The following is a 23,356-nucleotide window of genomic DNA, read 5'->3' on the forward strand; positions in this document are numbered from 1 at the left end:
CCTATCTCCTTTTCCACCTATCCACTCCACCCTCTCCTCCCTGACCTATCACCTTCATCCCCTCCCCCACTCACCCATTGTACTCTATGCTACTTTCTCCCCAACCCCACCCTCCTCTAGCTTATCTCTCCATGCTACAGGCTCACTGCCTTTATCCCTGATGAAGGGCTTTTGCCCGAAACGTTGATTTCGAAGCTCCTTGGATGCTGCCTGAACTGCTGTGCTCTTCCAGCACCACTATTCCAGAATCAGAATGCATCTAAGGGCAACTTGCTTGCTTTCCTAACATCTACATTCATGCTAGCAGCACTCATGCCTTGACTTGCCTGTTAGCACACTGGCAGTTCAGCTAGAGCCCAGCTATCTGTACAGCAATATTGAGGTACTCTTTAGTGTCAACACACAAACAGGTTGCTTGTCAATGGGGATGTGTCCAGGGAGGGGTGGGAAGCCTTCCTCTATGACAGGCCAAAACATCAACATAACAGCTACAGCAAATTCTGGATGCCTGTGCGTGAAAAACACTACATGCTAAGTCAACTAAAGGTTCATGTCGGAAATTGGGTGGAGGCCAACGTTCACTTCAGGCAAGGGAGGGTGATGTCAGTCAAGAGGACCCATTAAAATCAATCACTGGCACAATCCGTACACATTCCAGAGGCTTGGATACTATCATTTGCTCACGTGGTCCATTCACAGTCATCACTAGTCAGGGAGCTGCAAAGACAGCGGTCAGAGGAATGCTCAGTTATGTGTAGAGGATGTTCATTGCAATTGGTTAGAGGTTTGGGTGTTGGGATCCATCTGTTGTTTGTTAAGCAGGGTATGAGTGTACAGGCGGTCAGTAAGGGTGGTGGGGGCATCAATTCCAAAAGGGGTGGGATAGTCAAGGCTGGATAGTGGAAAACAGAGGAATTTGCAGAGGCAGGCTCCAATGCTGATGATGGCCACTGTGAGCTGCATTTCCTGCCATCACTTGCTGTTCATTAAATGCAGAATGCTACTAGAAAATGGCTGGGGAAACATGGGAGGTGGCAGAGTTGGTGTCAGTTTGATGGGCAAAAGTGTGGCATTCACAGTTGCTGGATGGGGGACTTTACAAAACAATTACATGAAGCAATCATTTGTAAATCCCAGCTACATTTAATTTGCAGTCACAAAATAACCCATTTGTTATGCAAGTAGGGTGAACATCTCAGGGTTTATACACTGGGCAAAGGCAAATTGAACAATGGCATCTCAATAATACTACAGTTAGTACCAATGTCTTAAAAAGATGCCAATGCTGGTGAAAGGTGAACTATAATACATGCAATTTCCAAGGGTGCTGTGGGAGGTACACACCATCACTTCATCATCTGTCATGCAAGTTTAATGATAATCCGTACTGAATGCAATGAAGAGTTTAATGATTGATGTAGGTCAGGGTTACAAAGAGATTTGGAGCACAGAGACACTCCCTTTTGATGTAATGGGCTGGTCACTTAGCCAGTGCAGCACCTTCACCAAATTGGTGCACATGCTGAGGCTCTAGCTGAATGAACAATGCAGATATGGCCCTTGTTGTCAGAGGGCAGCATGTCTCACTGTATGGAGGAACGTGAGCAGCCTTTTGCAGGGTAAGCCACCAATGACTCTTCTAATACCCAGCAATCTCTTTCACCTCGGGTGTTCCCAATTCAGGGTTGTTTCACCCAGGAACCTTGAATCCTGACACTGGTGAGATGGAGTTCGCTGTGGATCCCTCTTAAAAAGGTGACAATGGATACAGAAGGAACTGGGTTAAAAGCAGTAGAGGTTAGTGCTGCAGCCTGGGCAGAACATAGCTGGTTTTCTCTAGGTGCAGGGTGTCATCCTTGCACACATATTGCACTTAGAGGGCCACTCTCCTGTACTAGGTGAATTTGAGGGTCCGGGTGCCTTACAAAGTTGGTGTCAAGCTTACATCTTAGAGGTATTATTGATCACAGACCTAAACTGACAAGCGTTTTGTTTTTCTTTCTAGTTTTTAATGGGACATGGCCAGTATTTATTGTCCATCTCAAATTGCCCGTAATCAAGTAGCTTGCTGAGCCATTTTATAGATAATTAAGAGTGAACCATATTGCTCTGGGCCTGAGGTCACATGTATGCCAAACCCCAGGTCAGGATCACAGATTTCCTTTTCATTAGTGAATGAGATGTGTTTTTACAACAGTCAATGATTGTTGCATAGTCACCATTACCACAACCCTATCAGCAATCTATTAAAATGCAGATCATAGCACAATATGAAAAATATCAGTTGATGGTATTTAAAAATATTAAAAGATAGCAAGTGTACTATATGAAACATATTAATTGATGTCAAATATTTCGACAATGTAGCTCAATGAATTTGTATATTTTTTTCTGAGCAATGTATTTGTAATTATTTATCAGTAACTAGCTTTTAGGTCGATATACTCCTTGATTTCAGAGCCCCTTCCTCCAGGCTTTTTGTTTCCTAAAATAAATAATATTTTGTTTTTAAATTGTTCTATAATCCAATGATTATCAATTCTACATCTTTCACCAATCATGTGGATTGTGGATGGAATTTTGAAATGATCATTCCAGCTGTAATAGCAGACCTTGTAACAAGTCAGGAAAAACAACCTTAATGCAAGAAGGAGAATGTACTGATGGTACTGAGGAATTGGAAGATCACATACTAGATTTTACAAGGATAGTTCAACAGGATTTAGACCTGTCTGATTTGTAGCAAATGCAGTTGAAAACAAACAAATGCAAGGCATTGTGTGCTCCAGCTAAAAATAGAAGAATTGAAGATAATTTGCCATGGAAAAATTAAAAAGCCTCAAGATGTGTTAGTTGGCTTGTATTCACCAAGTCTGAGCAGTGTAATAAGCAATAACAGTGCAAGTAGGATATGGGTTTATATCATTAAATCAGATGCTTTCAATCTTCTAGATACCACACTGAAGCAGTACTGACCTCGGCTATAACTTCTCCACTAGTACAGTGTACAGTTTTGGAACATGACGTAAGAGGATTATGGAGGCCTTGGAGATAATCTGGTTATCTGGATGCTATTTGGCTCATTGGTCTGCTATCTGGCTCGTTGGTCTAGGCATACGATTCTCGTTTAGGGTCTTCTACTGCGCAAACTTGCGAGAGGTCCCGGGTTCAGATCCCGGACGAACCCGCGTCTCCTTATTTCTTTTATGGGCGGCACGGTGGCACAGTGGTTAGCACTGCTGCCTCACAGCACCAGAGACCCGGGTTCAATTCCCACCTCAGGCAACTATCTGTGTGGAGTTTGCACATTCTCCCCATGTCTGTGTGGGTTTCCTCCCACAGTCCAAAAATGTGCAGATTCGGTGAATTGGCCATGCTAAATTGCCCATAGTGTTAGGTGAAGGGGTAAATGTAGGGGAATGGGTGTGGGTGGGTTGCTGTTCGGAAGGTCGGTGTGGACTTGTTGGGCTGAAGGGCCTGTTTCCACACTGTAAGTAACCTAATCTAATCTAAATAATGCAAGAATATCAATTATGCTAATGAACAGTTTCTGAGGGAAAAGCTATGAGAAACAACATGCTGAAGTACAGATCTTAAGCCTTCAGTGCTTCATATGTTTTCTTTTCAGTATATAAAATATTCTCAGATCAACTAGCAATATTTCTTTTGACTAACACTGTCCCAGTTTCCAAAAAGAATATATACATTTAGTACAGTAGTGAAAAGTTACTCTGCGGTAATATTTTCCAATACAACAAAATACAGAACAAAAGAAGACAGCATAAATCCCCAAACAAATTGGGACAAATTCAGAACTGACGTAGTTCTTTTCAGTTTGAAATATGTTGTCAGAAAGAATAATTAGGAGTAAAACTCTTATCTCATTTAAGAATCAGCTAGATTCTGTAATGAGACGGCAGTCAAATTGATATTCCGGAAGATTGAGACTGAACTGACTAAAGGGCTTTTTTCATTTAATACAATTCTTGGATCATTGTATAGACACAGCATTGCTGCGAATCTTGTGATCCAAGTATCTCTGAATCTCTTTGTGTTAAATCAGTCACTTAATGTGTTTTTGCAAACTGTATAGCATGGAATCACTGAAACTGCAGAAGAGGTATGCGGTCCATTATGGGTGGAGTGTTCTACTGGAGTGAATTATTTTGAACCAATACCTCTGTCTTTCTCCAAATCCATTGAGTCTGCTTCACTATTATGTTCACTTTTTATCAATTCACAATCTTTCTTTATTTGCTCTCTTAAAAAATTCATCAAATTTGCACCACCGCATTTTGATATTTGTTGATTCTGGGATAAGGTTTGTATACCAAAAGGATCATCTGTAATTGGCAGTGATGCAAAATAATGTAAATTGCAGTATGAATTTTTTTTTAATTCTGGAAGACTTTCTATAAAAACAGCCCAGAATAATTGGAATTGAGAACAAAATGTCTCATAAGGGACTGTAATCGCTACTTCATCCAGCATGAGAATAAATGTACAGCAGCAGGACATCAGTTCAGCTCTGTCATTCAAACAGACCATGGCTCTTTACCTGTCTTTGCTCCAGTTTCCTTGATGTCCTCAGCAAATAATTTTAGTTTTGAAAGCATCAGTTGCTCAAGTATTCACAACAATTTGGGGAATTGCGTTCTAAATTTCTACTATCTTTTTGTAAAAGCCTGCTTTCTGATTTTGTTCTTGAATGGCCTATTGCTAATTTTTAACTGTGTTCCATTGTTCTAACTCAGAACATTTAAAAAAAAGCAGAAGCATAGACTGTACAATCCCTCAAGCCCACTCCATCATTCAATATTATTATGGCTGATTTTCTCCACTTTCTTGACCAGATGAATTAGTTCCCTCCATCAAATCCTTCATTTTTAAAAATATCTCAATCTCCTATACTCAAAAATAATGTAACCTATATTTATGCAACCTTTCCTCATAACTTAACCCTCTGTGCCCTGGCACGTTTCTGGTGAATCTGCACCATATGCCCACCAAGGCCAATATATCGTTCCTGAAGTGAATGGAATAGTTTAGCTCAGGTGTGACCCAGGTTCGATATAACTGAAGTACAACTGCTCCCCCTTGTCTTGCAACCCTCTCAAGCAGCTAAGTATGAATAGTACCTGCACCTGATATGCTTCCAGTCGCATCCGTTTTGCAGCTTTCCTGCTTTCGCTCTCACATGCAGCAGCCAGAATATTTTCTGCCATAGCTGAGGTCAAATGAGGAGGGGTGGGTCGTGACTACAGAGAAGAAAAGGATAGACAAGTTGAATATTGTACAACGAATCACTCAAGGCTAAATGACTATGGAACAATACAGACCTGGTCAATCACAAGTGCTGCTGTGAAGGATACTCTCTGTACTCAAGATAATGGCTCCTTTAATCAGGCCACTAAAGGAATCCTGTTGAATTGCTCAACAACATAAACAGATCTCACATGCGCTTACCTCAGGAATCATGTGCTTGCTTTCAATGACCAAAACAAGACGGATTTAACTACAGAGGAATCAACTTGTGATCTTGGAAATTAAATGTAGCTCCTTTTATTCATATCTGAACTGAGATATTCTCTGAAACATCTCTGACTGTTCTAGAATCTAGATTATGTACTGCAGTATGGGAAGGTAAAAGGGAAGGGCCAAATTGCCAGATAAAGTATTTGTCAGGACTTGCTTGCCGATGTTAATAATGACAAATTTTCAAAACTTGTGACCTCAAAATAAGTTTGTAACAGGCTACTGATCAGATCTGGATTTGTTTGGTGAGGTAAAATCACCATATAAATTATCTTGGTGAGTCATGTCATTTATTGAGAGAGATAGAGCATGAACTGGAAAATCAAAGTCCGGAAATTACACTGAGCGATGATATTGTGTAAATACTTAACATATTATGAATCAGATCTCCTTCTCTGTTATTTTAACAGACAAATATAGAACTGTTGTAAATTGATTAACACTGTTATAGACTCTCTTGGTAATTTCCAGGCACAATAGTTTTTCTTGATATGTTGCCAGTTTTGTCAATACAGATGTCTGTCAAATTATTTCTCACCAGAGCACCCTGGGATATACAAGAACCATTGACTACGCTTCTTCACTAATCAAGAATCCATGGAAAATCTCTTTTTACACAAAGTGGTTGATAATTTTCTAAATGGACAAACCCTGTACCTGTATTCCATTGTTCTTACTCAAAACACATAAAAAAAGCAGGAGCACAAGCCGTACGACCTGTCGAACCCACTCCATCAAACAATTATCAAGGATGATCTCCATTTCCTTGACTCTCCTATCAGGGGAATTAATTTCCTAAAGCATAGGAGATCAACAAGATTTCTCTGAAACATGTTGAACAAAAGAGGAGATAAACAAGGAAGTAGTGATAAGATGAATTTTGTAAGCCTGATGATTGTGGGGATATAAGACAGTGGTGGGTAAACATATGTACATGCTCTACTATAAAATACTAATGTGGGGAATCCCATCAATAAATTATGAGCTGCAAAATTTAAACTTTTGATTAGATTATCTTAGAGGATTAGAAGTCCAGCAGACATCAAACAGAAGATCTTTCTTCACAAAAAGCAAGGAAATTTGAAGCGTGGGTCAATATGGATGTTCCATGTTCTATATCTGTAACATGAGAAAATGAGGATTCCCTTTATCCTCACTCACAACAGATCTCATTCATCATTAGATTGGACTGGACACCAGTTAAGCAATGTCTCAACTTTGCAATACAGTACTCATCTTTGTTTTTACATTCCTCAATGGCATTGCACTTTCCTTTATTACTTCCTCCAGTCTCACAACTGTTCAGGATATCAGTACTCCTCTAATTCTGGCTTCTTGAACATCCCAATCTTAATCATTCCATTTTTGGTGGTTGTGCCTTCACATGCCTGAGTCTTAAACTCAAGAATTCCCTTCCCAAACCTCTCCATTTCTGTTATTATCTTTCCTCCTTTAAAACCTAATTCTCTGACTAAGCTTTTGGACACCTTCCCTGATATCTTCATATTTGACTCAGCATCAAATTTTATTTAAGTATACACTGTGATACTCTTTGGGATGGCTTAGTATATTAAAGATGCTACATAAATACAAGTTGCTGGTGTTGCACTTATTCACGCAACAAAAGAATATTATACATTGGATGCAGTCAGAAAAAAGTAATTATAAATTGTAAGTAATCCTACAGACTGTGGTGCCAATATTACAAGCCATACTTCTTTTCTAATACAAAGACCTTATATTTTACTTTTAAGATGTTTGTTCTCATTTTTCTTAACAGGTACTGAACCAATTCTAGTCAAGACAAATGAGTCACTCCTAGCCCTCTGTTTTTACCAATAATTGGATGCACATAATCTCCTCAGTCTCAAATTAAACTCCCACTCAAGCACATGTGCCTTGGCTCAGTGGTACCTCTCATCTTTGCATAAGGAGAATGTGAATTTATGCCATATTCCAAGACATTAATGCATAATCTAGGCTAACACTGTTACAGTTTTGACACAATAACACATTGGTAGAGGTGCTGACTTTTGAATGAAATGTGAAACTGAAATATATTTTGATTTCTGTAAAAGGTACAGAAAGATGCTATGGCACTATTTTAAGAACAACAGTAGAGTTATCTTGGTCCATATTCCTCAACAACGCTAAAGCTTAAATATGGGACATTGTTGTGTGTAGACTGGTCACTATTATCCCTACGTGCAAAAGTTACTATATTTTACAGGCACTTCACTGAGGTAACGAAAATACGATATCACATTTTTTTTCTTATATTTCTTCTTCTCTGTTAAAACTGGACCCTATAACCTTAGTTTAATCATTTCGCTCTCTTCAACAACTCAATTCCTTAGAGCACTCAGTGTTTTAAAAAAAAAATACTGCTTTCAAATCTGTGGATAATTCTCAACCTTGTGAACAGAATACACCCACAACCTAATATTTGAAAGGCAATATCTTTTAGTCCTGAAACATTTTTTTTTGTCCTTTATCTTTATCTTCTAGCATATTAGTACTACTGTACTCCTATGAACATTGCTACTTTACTCCTCAGAAGACATCATATACCATCTTCCACCTTTTCCAACCCTGTTTACTCACTGCACACTATCCTACTTGAATTTGTTTTTCCTCAGGACCTAATAAATGGTAACTTCTTAACACCATCTCCTTTTTCCACCTGCTAAATTAACATATGGGTAAAGCCTAAGTTTGGTATCAATAAATAACTGCTTTCTGATTTAAATTACTCCTTTATTGGGAAGGAGAAAAAAATGCATTTATATGACACACTATTGTAACCGTAGGACATCACAAAACTCTTCACAGCCTCAAACTCAAAGGAAAACTCGTGTGCCACTTCTAATTCCTATATAGCTAGCTGCATAATGCAGGACTAGGCCATTTGATCGCTTGAGGGCTGTTCTGCCATTTGGTAAGATCATAGTTGATATGACTGTGTTCTTTACTTTCTTATCTACTTGCTGATGCCCTTAGTCAGTTATTTATTTGTTTTTAAATCACTCCAAAAGTTTCCTGCTTGGAATGTCATCTTCACTACTGCTTTCTACAGTTTTCAAAGACATGTGGGCTGTATTTGAATCTCAATATAGACTCTAGTTATTTCCTGACAACAGATATTAGCTGAATTCCTTCATAATTTCCTGGTTTCCCTCTCTAAGTTTCTTAAATTAGAGGGTGGCATGCACAATTTTCCAATCAAAAGGAATAGTTCCTGAAACAAGAGAATTTTGGAAGATTATAGTGTTTCCAACTACTTTCTTAATACACAACACAGCAGAAACCATCTGGTCCTGGGGAGTTAGCACTCTATTGTGCCATTATTTTCTTTTTACAATACTTTTGCTTAAAATAATTTTGGTGAGTCCCTTTACCTGATTCAATATTTGCTTACTTGGGAAATGTGTGTCACTATGAGATGTCAGCATGCTCAACATATCTTTCCTTTCCTGATTTTCACTGACAGTATCAGCAATTTTCAAAGGGACCAATGATATTTCGTATCAGCCTCTTTTTCCTAACAATTGCAAAGAATATTTGTGTTGGTTTTGATATCATTTGCAAGTTTATTTCCATACCAAAATACTTTCCATACTTTCCATCACTGAATCCCACATTACCAAAATTTTGGGGATTACATTAGAACAGAAATTGAACTCGGGCAGCAATATAAATACTGTGGCAATGAGAGAAAGTCTGAAGGCAGGAATTCTACAGGAAGTAAGTGACCTCCTAAATTCCCAAAGCCTGTCCATCATCTACAAGGCACAAGTGAAAAGTAATGGAATAATCTTCACTTGCCTGGAATAATCCAATAACACTCAGCAAGCTCTACACCACCAAGAATGAAGAAGCCTGCTTGATTGGTACCTCACCTACAGCTTCAACTTTTTCTCCCTTCCTCACAAATGCGCAATGGCAGCATGTGTACCATCTACAAGATGCAGTACAGTGATTCACCAAGGCTCCTTCAATAACATCTTCCTGTCCATCACCCTCACCAACCAGGACAAAAGCAACAGATGCATGGGAAACATTTGCAAGCTCCCCTCCAAAGTACACACAATCCTGACTTGGAACTATGTCACTGTTCATTCACTGTTGTTGAGTCAAGATCCTGGAACTTCCCTCCAAATAGTGCCATTGGTGTCCCTACACCCCTACAGCAGTTTAAGAAGGCAAGGCACCCCATCTTCTCCAGGGAAATAGGAATGGGCTATAAACGTAGAAAATTGGAGCAGGAGTAGGCTATTCATTATGATCATGGCTGATCACCTAACTCAATAGCCTGTTCCCAAATCTCCCCCACATCCTTTGATCCCTTTAACCTTCACGTATTATATCTAACACCTCCATGAAAACAGACAATATTTTGGCCTCAATTGTTTTCTGTAGCAGAGAATTCCACAGGCTCATCACTTGCTGGGTGAAGAAATTTCTCCTCAAATCAGTCCTAAATGGTTTACCCCATATCCTTAGAGGTGACCCCTGGTTCTAGACTCCCTGGTCATCAGGAACATCTTTCCTGCATCTAAAAGACCATAAGATATAGGAGCAGAAATTAAGCCATTCAGCCCATTGAGTCTTATCCAGATTCTCCTGCCTTCTCCTTGTAACCCTTGATCCCCTTGATACTTAAGAACCTATCTATCTCAGTCTTAAATACACTCAATAACTTGGCCTCCACAGCCTTCTGTGGTAATGAATTCCATAGATTCACCACTCTCTGCCTGAAGTAGTTTCTTCTTATCTCTGTTCTAAAAGGTCTTCCCTTTACTCTAAGGCTGTGCCCTTGGGTCCTAGTCTCTCCTACCAATGGAAAGATCTTCCCAACATCCACTCTGTCCAGGTCATTCAGTATTCTGTAAGTTTCAATTAGATCCCCCCCCCATCCTTCTAAACTCCATTGAGTACAGACTCAGACCCCTCAAATGTTCTTCGTATGTTAAGCTTTTCATTCCTGGGACCATTCTCATGAACCTCTTTGAACACACTCCAGAGCTAGTACATCCTTCCTGAGATATGAGGCCCAAAACTGTGCACAACACTTCAAAAGTGGACTGACTAAAGCCTTATTGAGTCTCAGAAGATGTCCCTGCTTTTATATTTAAGTCCTCTTAAAATAAATACCAACGTTGCATTTGCCTTCCTAACTAATGACTCAACCTGCAAGTTTACCTTGAGAGAATCCTGGACTAGAACTCTAAGTCTCTTTGCACTTCAGACTTCTGAATTTTTTCCCCATTTAGAAAATAGCCCTCTATTCTTCCTACCAAAGTGCATGACCTCACACTTTCACATATCGTACTCCATCTGCCATTTCTTTGCCCACTCCCTCTAACTTGTCTAAATTCTTCTGCAGCCTGCCCACCTCCTCAATGTTACCTATCCCTCTACCTATTTTTGTATCATCTGCAAACATAGCCAGAATGCCCTCAGTTCCTTCATCTAGGTCATTAATGTGTAAAGTGAAAGGTTGTGATCCCAACAGAGTCCTGCAGAACACGACTTGTCACTGGCTGAGAAGGATCCTTTTATCCCCACTCTCAGCTTCCAGCAAGACAGCCAAGCTTCTATCAATGCTAGCACTTTGCCTCTGACACCATGGGCCCTTATCTTACTCAGTAACCTCCTGTGTGGCACCTTGTCAAAGGCCTTCTGGAAGTCCAGGTAGATAACATCCATTGCTCTCCTTGGTCTAACCTGCTCGTTACTTCCTCAAATAATTCTAGCAGATTTGTCAGGAATGACCTCCCCTTGATGAAACCATGTTGACTTTGCCCTATTTTACCATACACTTCCAAGTATTCAGAAACCTCATCCTTCACAATGGATTCCAGGATCTTATCCATAACCAATTGGTCTGTAAATTTCTGTTTTCTGCCTCACTCCCTTTTTAAAGAGAGGTGTCACATAAGCAATTTTTCAGTCCTTATCAATAACTTCTCCACTATCTCTTCAGCTATCTCCCTTAGAACACTGGAGTGTAGTCCATCTGGTCAAGGTGATTTATCCACCTTCAGGCCATTCAGTTTTTCTAGCATCTTTCTACTATCTCTTCAGCGTCATTTTTCAGCCACCCAATGTTCACTTTTGCCTCTCTTTTGCCGTTTATATATCTAAAGAAACTCTTACAGTCTTCCTTTATATTACTGACTAGCTTAACCTCATATTTAATCTTCTCCCTCCTTATTTCATTTTTTGTTGGCCTTTGTTGGTTTTTGTAAGCTTCCTAATCCTCTGGTCTCCCACTGCCCTTTACCACATTATATGTTTTCTCTTTTGCTTTTATGCTATCCCTGACTTCCATGGTTGCCTCATCGTCCCTGTACCATGCTTCTTTTTCCTCGGGACGAATCTCAGTTGTGTCTCCTGAGTTAATCCCAGAAACTCCTGCCATTGCTGTTCCACTGTCTTTCCTATGGGGCTGCTCTCCCAGTCAATTCGACCCAACTACCTCCTTCATGCTTCTGTAGTTGCCTTTATTCAGCTGAAATACTATTATCTTTATTTCTATCCTGTTCCTCTCAAATTGCAGAGTAAATTCAATGATATTATGATCACTGCCTCCTAAGGGTTCCTTCACCTTAAGATCCTTATCAAGTCTGCCTTATTGCACAACACTATTTCCAGTATTGTCTGTTCCCTAGTGGGCTCCACCACAAGCTGGTCCAAAAAGCTATCTCGTAGATATTCCACAAATTCCTTTTCTTGCTACCCACACCACCCTGATTTTCCTAGTCCACCTGCATATCGAAATCCTCCCTGATCACTGTAACATTGCCTTTCCTACACACCTTTTCTATCTCCTGGTGTATCTTGCGTCACAGCTCCTGACTGCTGCTTGGAGGCCTATACATAACTCCAACAATCGTTTCTTTTACCTTAGCGGTTCCTCAATTCTACCCACACTACTCTGTCTAGTCCTATAAATGCTGGCCTAACCAGTAATGCCAACATCCATGAACGAATCTTAAACAATTATTATGATTGCTGTTAGACAAATGTTCTTGCACTGTTTGGCTGTTAGTTAATTACTAAAGCTAATATGACATGAACCTATGTTGGCTCTAGCATGAACTGTCGCAGAAAACTATTCTGGACGTCCTCAAGAAATTCACAATTTTTATGATGTGCTAGTTTGCTTATCCCAAACGATTTAAAGGTTAAAACTCCCCATCAAAATCAATCTGCTTTTAATACATGCTTCTCTATGCATTTGTATAAACTACATTTCACAGTTGTTATGCGTTGACCCTACACAAATCAGCTTCTATTCCTTTATCTCACTTAAAAGGTCTCTACTGCTTGTTTACCTCATTATACACTTTCTTATCATTAGAATGAAAGTATTTTTAATCACTAAAGTCACTCCTCTTCCTCTACAATCTTACCTTTTTTTTTTCTGTAGACCACACCAGGTATATTTGATTCTCATTCTCACTGTCTTGCAAACATATCTCGCAGCTGAGGCCATAAGTTTGGAAGAGCTAAGGAGTGCAAATCAAGTGGATCTTTAGATTTAATGTATTTTGCCTTCTGATTTGCAGTCGGTATGGCTGTGTGAAGATATTTCTGTCTAATTGGTTAAAGTGCTTTTCTGCTGCTTCACCCGCTCACAGACACTGCAAATTGTGAGGATAGAACTAGGTCATATGTAGGATTAGTAGAAATCTCCACTAACATCCAAAACATTTCTGGGTAAATATGTGTGAAGTGAATGATGAAAGGTGTTCTTTGAATCCCTAAAAGAAAATGTGGGTCGATTTCTAACACAGAGAAATGCCCATGCTTTTTTTTATATTGATGCCTCTTCAACTGATTTGGAGAGTAATATATCTGATTCAAATGCTTGTGTTTACACTGCTAAATTATTTTCCTTTATTTTTCTGCAATATCATTGTTTTTAGTTTACTTTCATGACTTCTAAACTCAACTATTCTGACAGATTCCTTGTTGGTCTTCCACATTCTACCTTCCATTAGCTAAATGTCATCTAAAACACTGCTGCCCACATCTTAACGCACAGCAAGTTCTATTTCCCTATCACCACTGTGCTCACTGACCTACATTTGTTCACAGTTAAGCAACATTTCAGTTTTACAATTCTTATTCTTGTGTTCAAATCCCTTCTTAGCCTTGTCCCTTTTACATCTGCAATCTCCTCCAACTACTCACCCTCTGAGATATCTCCACTCTTTTAATTCTGGCCTCTTGTCCATTTCCAGTCATAAATGATCCATCACTGTGGTTTTGCCTTTGGTTGCTTCGGCTCCAAGCTTTCAAATTCATTACTACACCTCTCCACTCCTCTACCATGCTTTTTTTCATTTAAAACACTTGTTAAAATCTTTGACGAAGCTTTTTGTCACCTAGCCTAATACCTCCTTATGTGTCATATATTGATTTGTAATGCTCCTTTAGATGGTTAGTTTTATTTAAAAAACTACATAAGTATCAGTTGTTGCAGTTATCAATGGATGAGGCTGCTGGTGGGATAAAGGATCCAAATTTAGCTGTGCCAAGGTCAAGATCCTCATTGGGAGATATCATTCCCCCGAAATCTAAATTTAAATATCTAGAATAAAATCTGCTTTGGTTGCACAGATTTATACACGAGAGGAAAGAAGACAAATATACAAATCCTTTGGATTTACTGCCAGTTCTTACAGTCCTTATGTTCATTTAAAATAAGCATCCCTGCCACAATGAAAATCTCTCCTTAAAGAATGTATCAATCTATGCTTTTGCTTCTGATTTTCAAGAAGTATTTTTTTCCTGCCATTTGCCTGAGCATACAATCATTAACTAACACCAACTGATCTAAGTGGTATCGTGTCAGGTAACTGGTGATCTAAACCACTATGGATTGTGATATTAAATTGCTAAATTAAAACAGTATTTAATCTGTATTATTATGGCTACTTGTTGAGGAACACCTTCCTAGATCAGCAGATGTTTGTAATTCCCTGGCCTTTCTGTTTGGGAGCCAGATCATTAAGGTCAGAAAAATGTCAGAAAACAACAGTTTTTATTCTTTTTTTAATACATACACTTCAGTGCTTTGAAGTATGATAGACATGCTTTAGACATAACAAAGCAGGCTACGTCTGTCATGCTTTCCTAGCCTCAACTGATAATCAACTTTGCAGCCAGGCTTCTATACTGACACAGCAGGAAAAAAAAAGTTTAAAAAAAAAACCATGATGTGGAGGAGCTGGTGTTGTACTGGGGTGGACAAAGTTAAAAATCACACAACACCAGGTTATAGTCCAACAGGTTTATTTGGAAGCACTAGCTTTCAGAGTGCAGCTCCTTCTTCAGGACAACCATCAGGTGTGATAATCTGGTGGACTATAACCTGGTGTTGTGTGATTTTTAACTAAAAAAAACAGTGATGGTTCTAACTGGAGGGGGAGGGGGACAAGAGAACAATGAATCCACATTGCTCTGACACTACACTTCTAGTTGATATTATGTTTGCTTCTCACATGTGTAACAGCAGGTTTCAATCCAAGGGAGTTTTGAAACTCACACCCACCAGCTACACAAGAATATTTCAGAGGGAACTCTGGGTGGGCCGCCTCACGAAACGCAGCGTCTCACCTCAGAGGAAGAAAAACCAGATGTCCGTCTCACCCTCCAGCAAGCACGCTTCCTGTTGGTTGAAGAAGGAGCTGAACCAGCGACAGCAGTCATGAAGAAGTTGGAGGCTCCCTCTTCCCTGTCTTCCTGTCTGAAAGAGGAGGCATGTAGGCGAGACGCCTAAAGAAATAAAAAGGGAGGGCGAGGATAAATGGACAAATTCAGGTGCAATTACCCTTGTTTGAATTGCAAGCTGATTTTATCACAACACTACTCCTTTTACACCTATATTTGAAAATTTCTATTAAATGTGGCAAGGTTGACAAAATGTGAAAGAAGTTAATGAGAATGATTTGTTTCTACATTTGCAATCACTGGTTTTGCGACTTTATAGCATCATACTGATTTAATTAAAACAATTATCAGGCCTAACTGAAATGCTTTAGCTTTGTCTCATGGACCATTTTACATGCTTTTATACATGACCTACAAATACTGCTGGCTCCATGAAAACTTGGCATCTTATGCTGCTGGCCATAGCTGCATTACTTTGTGGTTGCTATTGGTTACAGGAGATCTAGAGCACAAATGTGGCATTTACTCCAACATCAAAGTTTGGCTCAGAACAATTGCAATCTTACACTTCACTAACATAAGCATATTGGAGCTCTCCAGTGACAGGTTCAATACTTCTGTGAATAATTCAAGTCTGAGTGACGAGCAATCCAGTACGCCACTGATGGATAAATCATAACATTGTTCTTACTGTTTAGAAACATGGAAGTGGCTGGAACCAAAGATCCTGTTTTCAAAGTTTTTTTTACCACAAACACATTTGTTTTCCAGAGCTGTACAACTAATAAAAATCAAAGGTAATTTGGGAATCATCTTCTGTTAATTTAATTGGTATCTGTTCCACAATGAGGCAGAATTAGAGTCTTTTTAAAATTCAAGATATCGGGGTTTGGAAATATTTGTTTGGTCTCAGAAACAATCAGGGAATAGTTATAGCACAGAGGGAGGCCATTTGGCATATTGTATATGTCCTAGCTACCTAACGATGGAGCAGCACTCTGAAAGCTCATACTTCCAAATAAACCTGTTGGACTATAACCTGATGTTGTGTAATTTTTTATTTTGCTGGAAAAGCACAGCAGGTCAGGCAGCATCCAAGGAGCAGGAGAATCGTCATTTCGGGCATGAGCCCTTCTTCAGGAATCCTGAAGAAGGGCTCATGCCCGAAACGTCGATTCTCCTGCTCCTTGGATGCTGCCTGACCTGCTGCGCTTTTCCAGCAACACATTTTCAGCTCTGATCTCCAGCATCTGCAGTCCTCACTTTCTCCTAATTTTTTATTTTGTCCACCCCAGTCCAACACTGGGACCTGCACATCATAGCTCTCTTGAACCTGGTCCCATTCCGACCTTTTCCCCATCCTGCAACAGTTTTCTCTTCAGGTAATTACTCAATTCTCTTTTGAAAGCCTTGATTGATACTCTATGCACTATATTCTCAGGCAGTGTATTCCAGATCCTAATCAGACACTGTGTAAAAAAAGTGTTTCCTTATGTCACTGTTGCTTCTTGGTTCTGGATGTTTCTGTCACTGGAAAGGTTTCTCTCCATCCAACCTGTCCAGACCTGTCATAATTTTGAGCATCTCTATCAAATCTCCTTAATCTTCCTTTACCCAAAGAAGAAAAGCTCCAGATTATCCAATCTTCCAGGTAACTGATGTTCTCAACCATTCTTCCTGAACCTTTTTGCACCTTCTTTACAGTCTTCCTAAAATATGGTGTCCAGAATTGGACATAGTACTTCAGTTGAGGCTGAAAAGAATTTTGTGAAAGTTTATCATATTCAGTAACAATAATCATCGTCATAAAAAATAGAAACTTCCATTATCCATACTCAGCAGCAGTAACCCAAAGTCACCTGCATGAGAGATGATGGATGAAATGATTATCTTAATATCAGGCAATACTTTTACAAAATTCAGTAGCAAACTTACCACTCAATGCAAATTCTGCTAGTTAATCTTTTAAATAACTTACTAATGTTCTTTAAAATTTATTGCAATAACCTGATGACCCCATGTCTTGATTGAAATTATTTGCTGTCTGATTAATTTCAAGTTCATCACATCAAGAAGCTGGCAAAAAGGGCTGTAGAAAATGGAAAAATGTTTCACTGAGGTGCTCATTGCTGTTTTTTAACTCACATGAGGAAAGATAGTTATTGTTTTAAAACCCAGTGAAAGAGTTAATTGCTTTATACAGCATTATCTCACTTCATTTGATTTTTTAATTGTATTAAATTTTAGCTTATAATAAAAAAGAAATGAACATTTCGTCGGGTAAAATTTAATAGTCAACTAATTTGAATGGCAACCAAGATATCCAAATTTAGAAAAAATGATTATAGTTCTAAATTTGATAAATTATGAACATTTTCAGTTCCAGAGTACAACACACCTTAGAGTAGTGTATTCTGTGGCACTTGCAAATTACAAAGTGCATTTTTTTTTTAAAAGAATGCTTGTAATTCTGGGATCCTAGTTAAAGAGAAGTAAAAGTGAAAATAATATCAAAATTCAATTGTTAACTGTTTCTTAAGGATAAAACTGTACAAACTGTTTTGAAACTAAGTTAAACTAACCTATGTCAATAATTGCTGTCTGATACTTGCTTCTCAGAAACTTTTCATGGTGCAGATACCTACTTAACTTATTTGTATCTGTAGTTGTCCGTTAAGAATCTCTCACTATGCAAGAGGAAAATGAGAACACACATAGACTCACAGAACTGTACAGCATGAAAACAGACCCTTCAGTCGAACTCGTCCATGCCGACCAAATATCCTAAATTAATTGAGTTCCATTTGCCAGCATTTGGCCCATATCCCTCTAAACCCTTGCTATTCATATACCCATCCAGATGCCTTTTAAATGTTGTCATTGTACCAGCCTCCACCACTTCCTCTGGCAGCTTATTCAATACATACAGAGGATGGTGTGTGAAGAAGTTGCCCCGGAGGTCTCTTTTAAATCTTTTCCCTCTCACCTTAAACCTATGCCTTCTATCCCCACCCCAGGGAAAAGATCTTGGCTGTTCACCTTATCTATGCCCCTCATGATTTTATAAACCTCTGTAAAGTTACTCCTCAGCTTCTGAAACTCCAAGGAAAATAGTCCCAGCCTATTCAGCCTCTCCCTATATCTCAAACCCTCCAACCATGGTAACATCCTTGTAAACCTTTTCTGAACCCATTCAAGTTTTACTACATCCTTCCTACAGCAGGGAGACCAGAATTGCATGCAGTATTCCAAATGTGGCCTAACCAATGTCCTGCACAGCCACAACATGACCTCCCAACTCCTATACTCAATGCATTGACCAATAAAAGTAAGCAGTAGTAACAAACATTGGGAGCTGATCTCATATCATCAGGTTCAGTATAATCCCGGTTACCATTGCTCCATGATGTACAGGGTCATTTGATGATAACATACAGTTCGATTTAGAAGAAAAAACTAACTTGTTGCATTTGTACAAAGTAAATGGATGGATTTAATTTGATTCCAAAACCCTAATCTCAACACTTCCATCAAAACTGACTATCTTTCAATAAACCAAACCTCTACACGTATTTGAGAGTCTATGCAACCTTTTCCAAGTGTAGAGCAGTTAGTTGGGTTCACTCATCAAGTATCACATCAGTCTGGCCACATAACTGCATTGCAATCAAAAAACAGAAAAGATAGTCTATTAGTTTCTACATTTGGGCTAAGGTAGGACATCTGTCATACCCCTACTTCAAATCACTATCCAATAACTGAATAGCAAACAAGCTTGGGTGCCAATTAAGGGTGGCAAAGGGTTTGACAAAATATTATTTCCTTCACAGTCAAGTTGCCAGGTGATGGTCATTAACCCAATACACTTGATCAGGATACCAGATAGTAGTGTGGTCAACTGATTTGTGGCTCAGTAATAGTTCTGTGCCTTCACAGTAAGATGAGAAAACGGGATGGGTGAGTGGCAGGGCATAGGTGGAGGACAGAAAAGATAAAGAAGTTTTGGGAAGTAACTATGCTGTCACATACTAAAATGTGGGAGAAATATCAGTGAGAGTGGGATAACAGTGCCTCTAATGACAATGTGACAGCAGTTTGTAAAAATTAATCTGGGTGCATAAACAACATCTTGAAGGATATGACATTAATCAATGATCAAGTAAATTGCCACTCACACGACCAAATACTTATGGTGGAAAGTAAGGATACAGACAGGAAAGCAGATAGTTTTAATCCACTGTCCAGCAGAGCTTTCATCTCAGTGAACTTTAAAATGCCAAATGGACAGATAAATGAATTCTCCCACTGGCCACTGACCACTATCAAGAGTGGAAAGAGAGAAGACAACAAGCTCCACTCAAAATGGAGCATGACTTGGTGTGCTGAAACTGACAGAGGGGGAAAACTGGTTGTAGGAGAGTTCCAAAAAAGAAAATGGGCAAGCTTCAAAGAGAACTATTATTAAATAAACTCAATATATAGCCACTTAGTATGTCAACAACATCCACCAATCCCAATGATATGCATCTTCGACAACCCCAATTACATCAGTTAGTTTGTCAAAGCCTCTAATATAGACACGTTCCTAAAGAGCTTCATGGGTACAGAATTCATGTACATGGTTGAGAATGAGTTTCAAAGCAAAAGAGATTCAGCCCAATGCGACAGAGAAGAAAAGTAAAGTTCATACGAGAATGTGCTGTTGCTGGCATCTTAGTGGAAATAATTGCAAATAATTTTTGTCCCAAGGCACATTCTGCCAGAACAGTAAACATCACACTTGCCAATATCAGGGAATCCACGCCCTACAAGGTGGTTCCATGAACAATCCAACAGCTTCGATTTGTACAACATGATCAACACATGGCATAGTACTTACAGTTATATAGGTCACAATTTTTTAACATTGCCTTCTGTTAATAGTTCTTACGAGCTGGATTACTTTCAATAGCACTCTACCTTTTAAATAACTCAATTCACAATATCCCCCCATGCTGTTCCTGCTCACTAGACTCCCAATTTACTATTTCCTGCCCAAATTCCAATACCCTATGACCTTTCTTTTTGGCATTCCCAATGAAGTCATGATCGGTTACTGTGAAGATATTAGCAGTTGCATTTAACCCAGATTTTATCAGAGGATTAGACTACATTGTTTCAAAAAGTGTTGGTACTAGGACAACTGGAGCTTTCAAGACTGAGATTAATAGATTTTTGTTAGCCATGGGTGTCAACGGATAGAGCTAAGCCAGCTAAATGAAGTTAATATACCATTTGAAAAAGATGAATAGCAAAGAATGCTTGAAGGACTGGATGACCTAATTTTGGCTTGTTCCTTTTTCCTATGACTTGAGTTTGGGAGTAGGGAGACTGTACCAAAAGAAGATTCCAACTGTTTATTCATTTTTAGATTCAGTTGCTCTAAAAGGTGAAGAAAACAATTTATTTTTTCCTAAAGAAAATATTCACTCAAAAATAGCTCTGCAACAAATAGAGAATGCAGTGCTTGGATTTAAACCCCCACTTTGCACGAGATGATTTTTTTTGAAAGAAAGATATTTTTAAAAAACTGGTAACATATTCCTTAAAATCTTTTGCTTTCATTTATTTTGAAAAAAGAAACTGAATGAGAATATCCCAGTTTTATGAGAGGGAACGGAACATGTAGTATACATATAACACGGACAATACACAATTAATAAAACACCAAATATTAGAATCCAAGTAATCAAAAACAGTTTGGATTATGTCTTAGTTACAAACTGAGCTACTTGTAGAATGAGATTTCTAAATCAGTAGTTCAAAAACCCACATAATCCCATGTAATTAAAATGCATCTTATGTTGACAATGTAAACTAGTGATGAGATCAGGGAGAAGAGGTTAGGAATAGGAAAGGTGAGGTCACCCTATTAGGAGTCTTTTACAGGCCTCCTAATAGTCCTAGAATCATTGAAGAAGGGAATGCAGAACTCCAAGACAACCATTGCTGCTTTAGAATTTTCACCTGCAAAATATCAGCTCATGATGCCACATGGAGTTTCAACCCCCACTTTGGGATGCCCCACATAGGATAGTTTTGAGATAATTTAGCATATGTTTCCATTAGTTTTATTGGATAGTGAGACTTCCATCCCTCAGTGGGAGAAAGTCCCACTTTTTGGAGCTGCTAGTAAATCTGATTGGCTGACAGCTCCAGCTGTTCTAGCAGCACCACAACTTGTTACTATGCACTGGTGGGATGTTAGGCAGGCCCATGGTCAGCAAATATCATCACTGCATATGAATCTGTTGAACAAGTTTATGCATGGATTACTTATATTCAAGACTTAAGCAATGAAATATTGACTCATTTGTACTGTCTATATATATAGCTGCAAATCATTATGATACCTCTGGCAGGGTTCCAAATTATTTATTTATAGACTGCGGACTTTGGCCTCTGCCCACTCTCTGTATTATGGGGGACAGCTCCAGGGTGGCGGGTAGGAGGTGGGTTAGTCACCCAACCTGTATTTCATACCCTCCACCAAAAATTATGTTTGGCAAGGACACATAATATCCAGTCCTACAAAATTCCACAACATGTTGCATTACTATACATAAACACACAATTCTTCAATTTCGCTCACCACTGAATCTATCAAAATTAGGTTTTAATTAGCGTTCTGACTACCTCACCTTTTTTAAAAAATTGCTCACCTTCACACTGACAGCAGTTTATTAAGTTTCATGTATAGTTACTCAACCAGGCCAAATAGTAAAACTTAAAATACAAAATGCATTTCTCAGTTTTTAAGGTGCACTGATATAACATAACGTTACAAATGCCACCCAGTTAGAATATAGCTTTATCAGGTTTTAGAATAAAGAACATTACAGCACAGTACAGGCCCTTCGGCCCTCGATGTTGCGCCGACTTGTGGAACCAATCTAAAGCCTATCTCTCCTAAACTATTCCATTTTCATCCATATGTTTATCCAATGACCATTTAAATGCCCCTAAAGTTGGCGAGTCTACTACAGTTGCACGCAGGGCATTCCACACACCTACGACTCTGAGAAAAGAAACCACTTTTGACATCTGTCCTATATCTATCACCCTTCAATTTAAAGCTATGCCCCCTTGTGCTAGCCATCACCATCCAAGGAAAAAGGATCTCAGTGCCCATCCTATCTAACCCTCTGATTATCTTATATGTCTCAATTAAGTCACCTCTCAACCTTCTTCTCTCTAATGAAAACAGCCTCAAGTTCCTCAGCCTTTCCTCATAAGATATTCCCTCCATACCAGGCATCATCCTAGTAAATTGCCACTGAACCCTTTCCAAAGCTTCCACATCTTTTCTATAACGTGGTGACCAGAACAGTACGCAATACTCCAACTGCGGCCGCACTCGAGTTTTGTACAGCTGCAACATGACCTCGTGACTCCGAAACTCAATCCTTCTACCAATAAAAGCTAACACATCGTATGCCTTCTTAACCACCCTATCAACCTGGGTGGCAACCTTCAGGGATCTATTTACATGAACACCAAGATCTCTCTGCTCACCTACATTGCCAAGAATCTTATTATTAGCCCAGTACTTTTCCTGTTGCTCCTTCCAAAGTGAATCACGTCACACTTTTCCACATTAAACTCCATTTGCCACCTCTCAGCTCAACTCTGCAGCTTATCTATATCCCTTTGTAACCTGCAACATCCTTTGCCACGTTCACAATTCCAGTGACCTTAGTGTCATCCGCAAATTTACTAACCCATCCTTCTATGCCCTCATCCAGGTCATTTATAAAAATGACAAACAGCAGTGGCCCTAAAACAGATCCTTGCGGTACACCACTAGAACTGAACTCCAAGATGAATATTTCCCATCAACCACCACCCTCTGTCTTCTGTCAGCTAACCAATTTCTGATCCAAATCGCTAAATCACCCTCAATCCTATGCCTCCGTATTTTGAGCAATAGCCTACCGTGGGGATCCTTATAAAACACCTTACTGAAATCCATATACACCACATCACCCACTTTACCCTCATCTACCTGTTGATCACCTTCTCAAAGAACTCAATAAGGTTTGTGAGGCATGACCTACCCTTCATAAAACAATGTTGACTATCCCTAATCAACTTATTC

At 39.1% G+C, this 23,356-nt stretch overlaps 1 protein-coding gene across 9 annotated transcripts in view; it reads right to left on the bottom strand.

Annotated features, from left to right (window-relative positions):
* Positions 1-23,356, bottom strand: part of nol4lb (nucleolar protein 4-like b) — a 427,907-nt gene that overhangs the window by 20,290 nt on the left and 384,261 nt on the right. For 5 of the 9 annotated variants that reach the window (XM_043710520.1, XM_043710523.1, XM_043710528.1 and 2 more), the window contains 2 exons: positions 15,166-15,324; positions 5,139-5,258 (listed from right to left, as the gene is read on the bottom strand). In XM_043710520.1, the coding sequence (XP_043566455.1) occupies positions 5,139-5,258; positions 15,166-15,324 (279 nt within the window). The remainder of the gene's footprint in view (positions 1-5,138; positions 5,259-15,165; positions 15,325-23,356) is intronic. The other 4 variants (XM_043710524.1, XM_043710527.1, XM_043710522.1 and 1 more) reach the window with 3 other exon arrangements.

Source organism: Chiloscyllium plagiosum, chromosome 20 (genome assembly GCF_004010195.1).
Source record: "Chiloscyllium plagiosum isolate BGI_BamShark_2017 chromosome 20, ASM401019v2, whole genome shotgun sequence".
NCBI lineage: Eukaryota > Metazoa > Chordata > Chondrichthyes > Orectolobiformes > Hemiscylliidae > Chiloscyllium > Chiloscyllium plagiosum.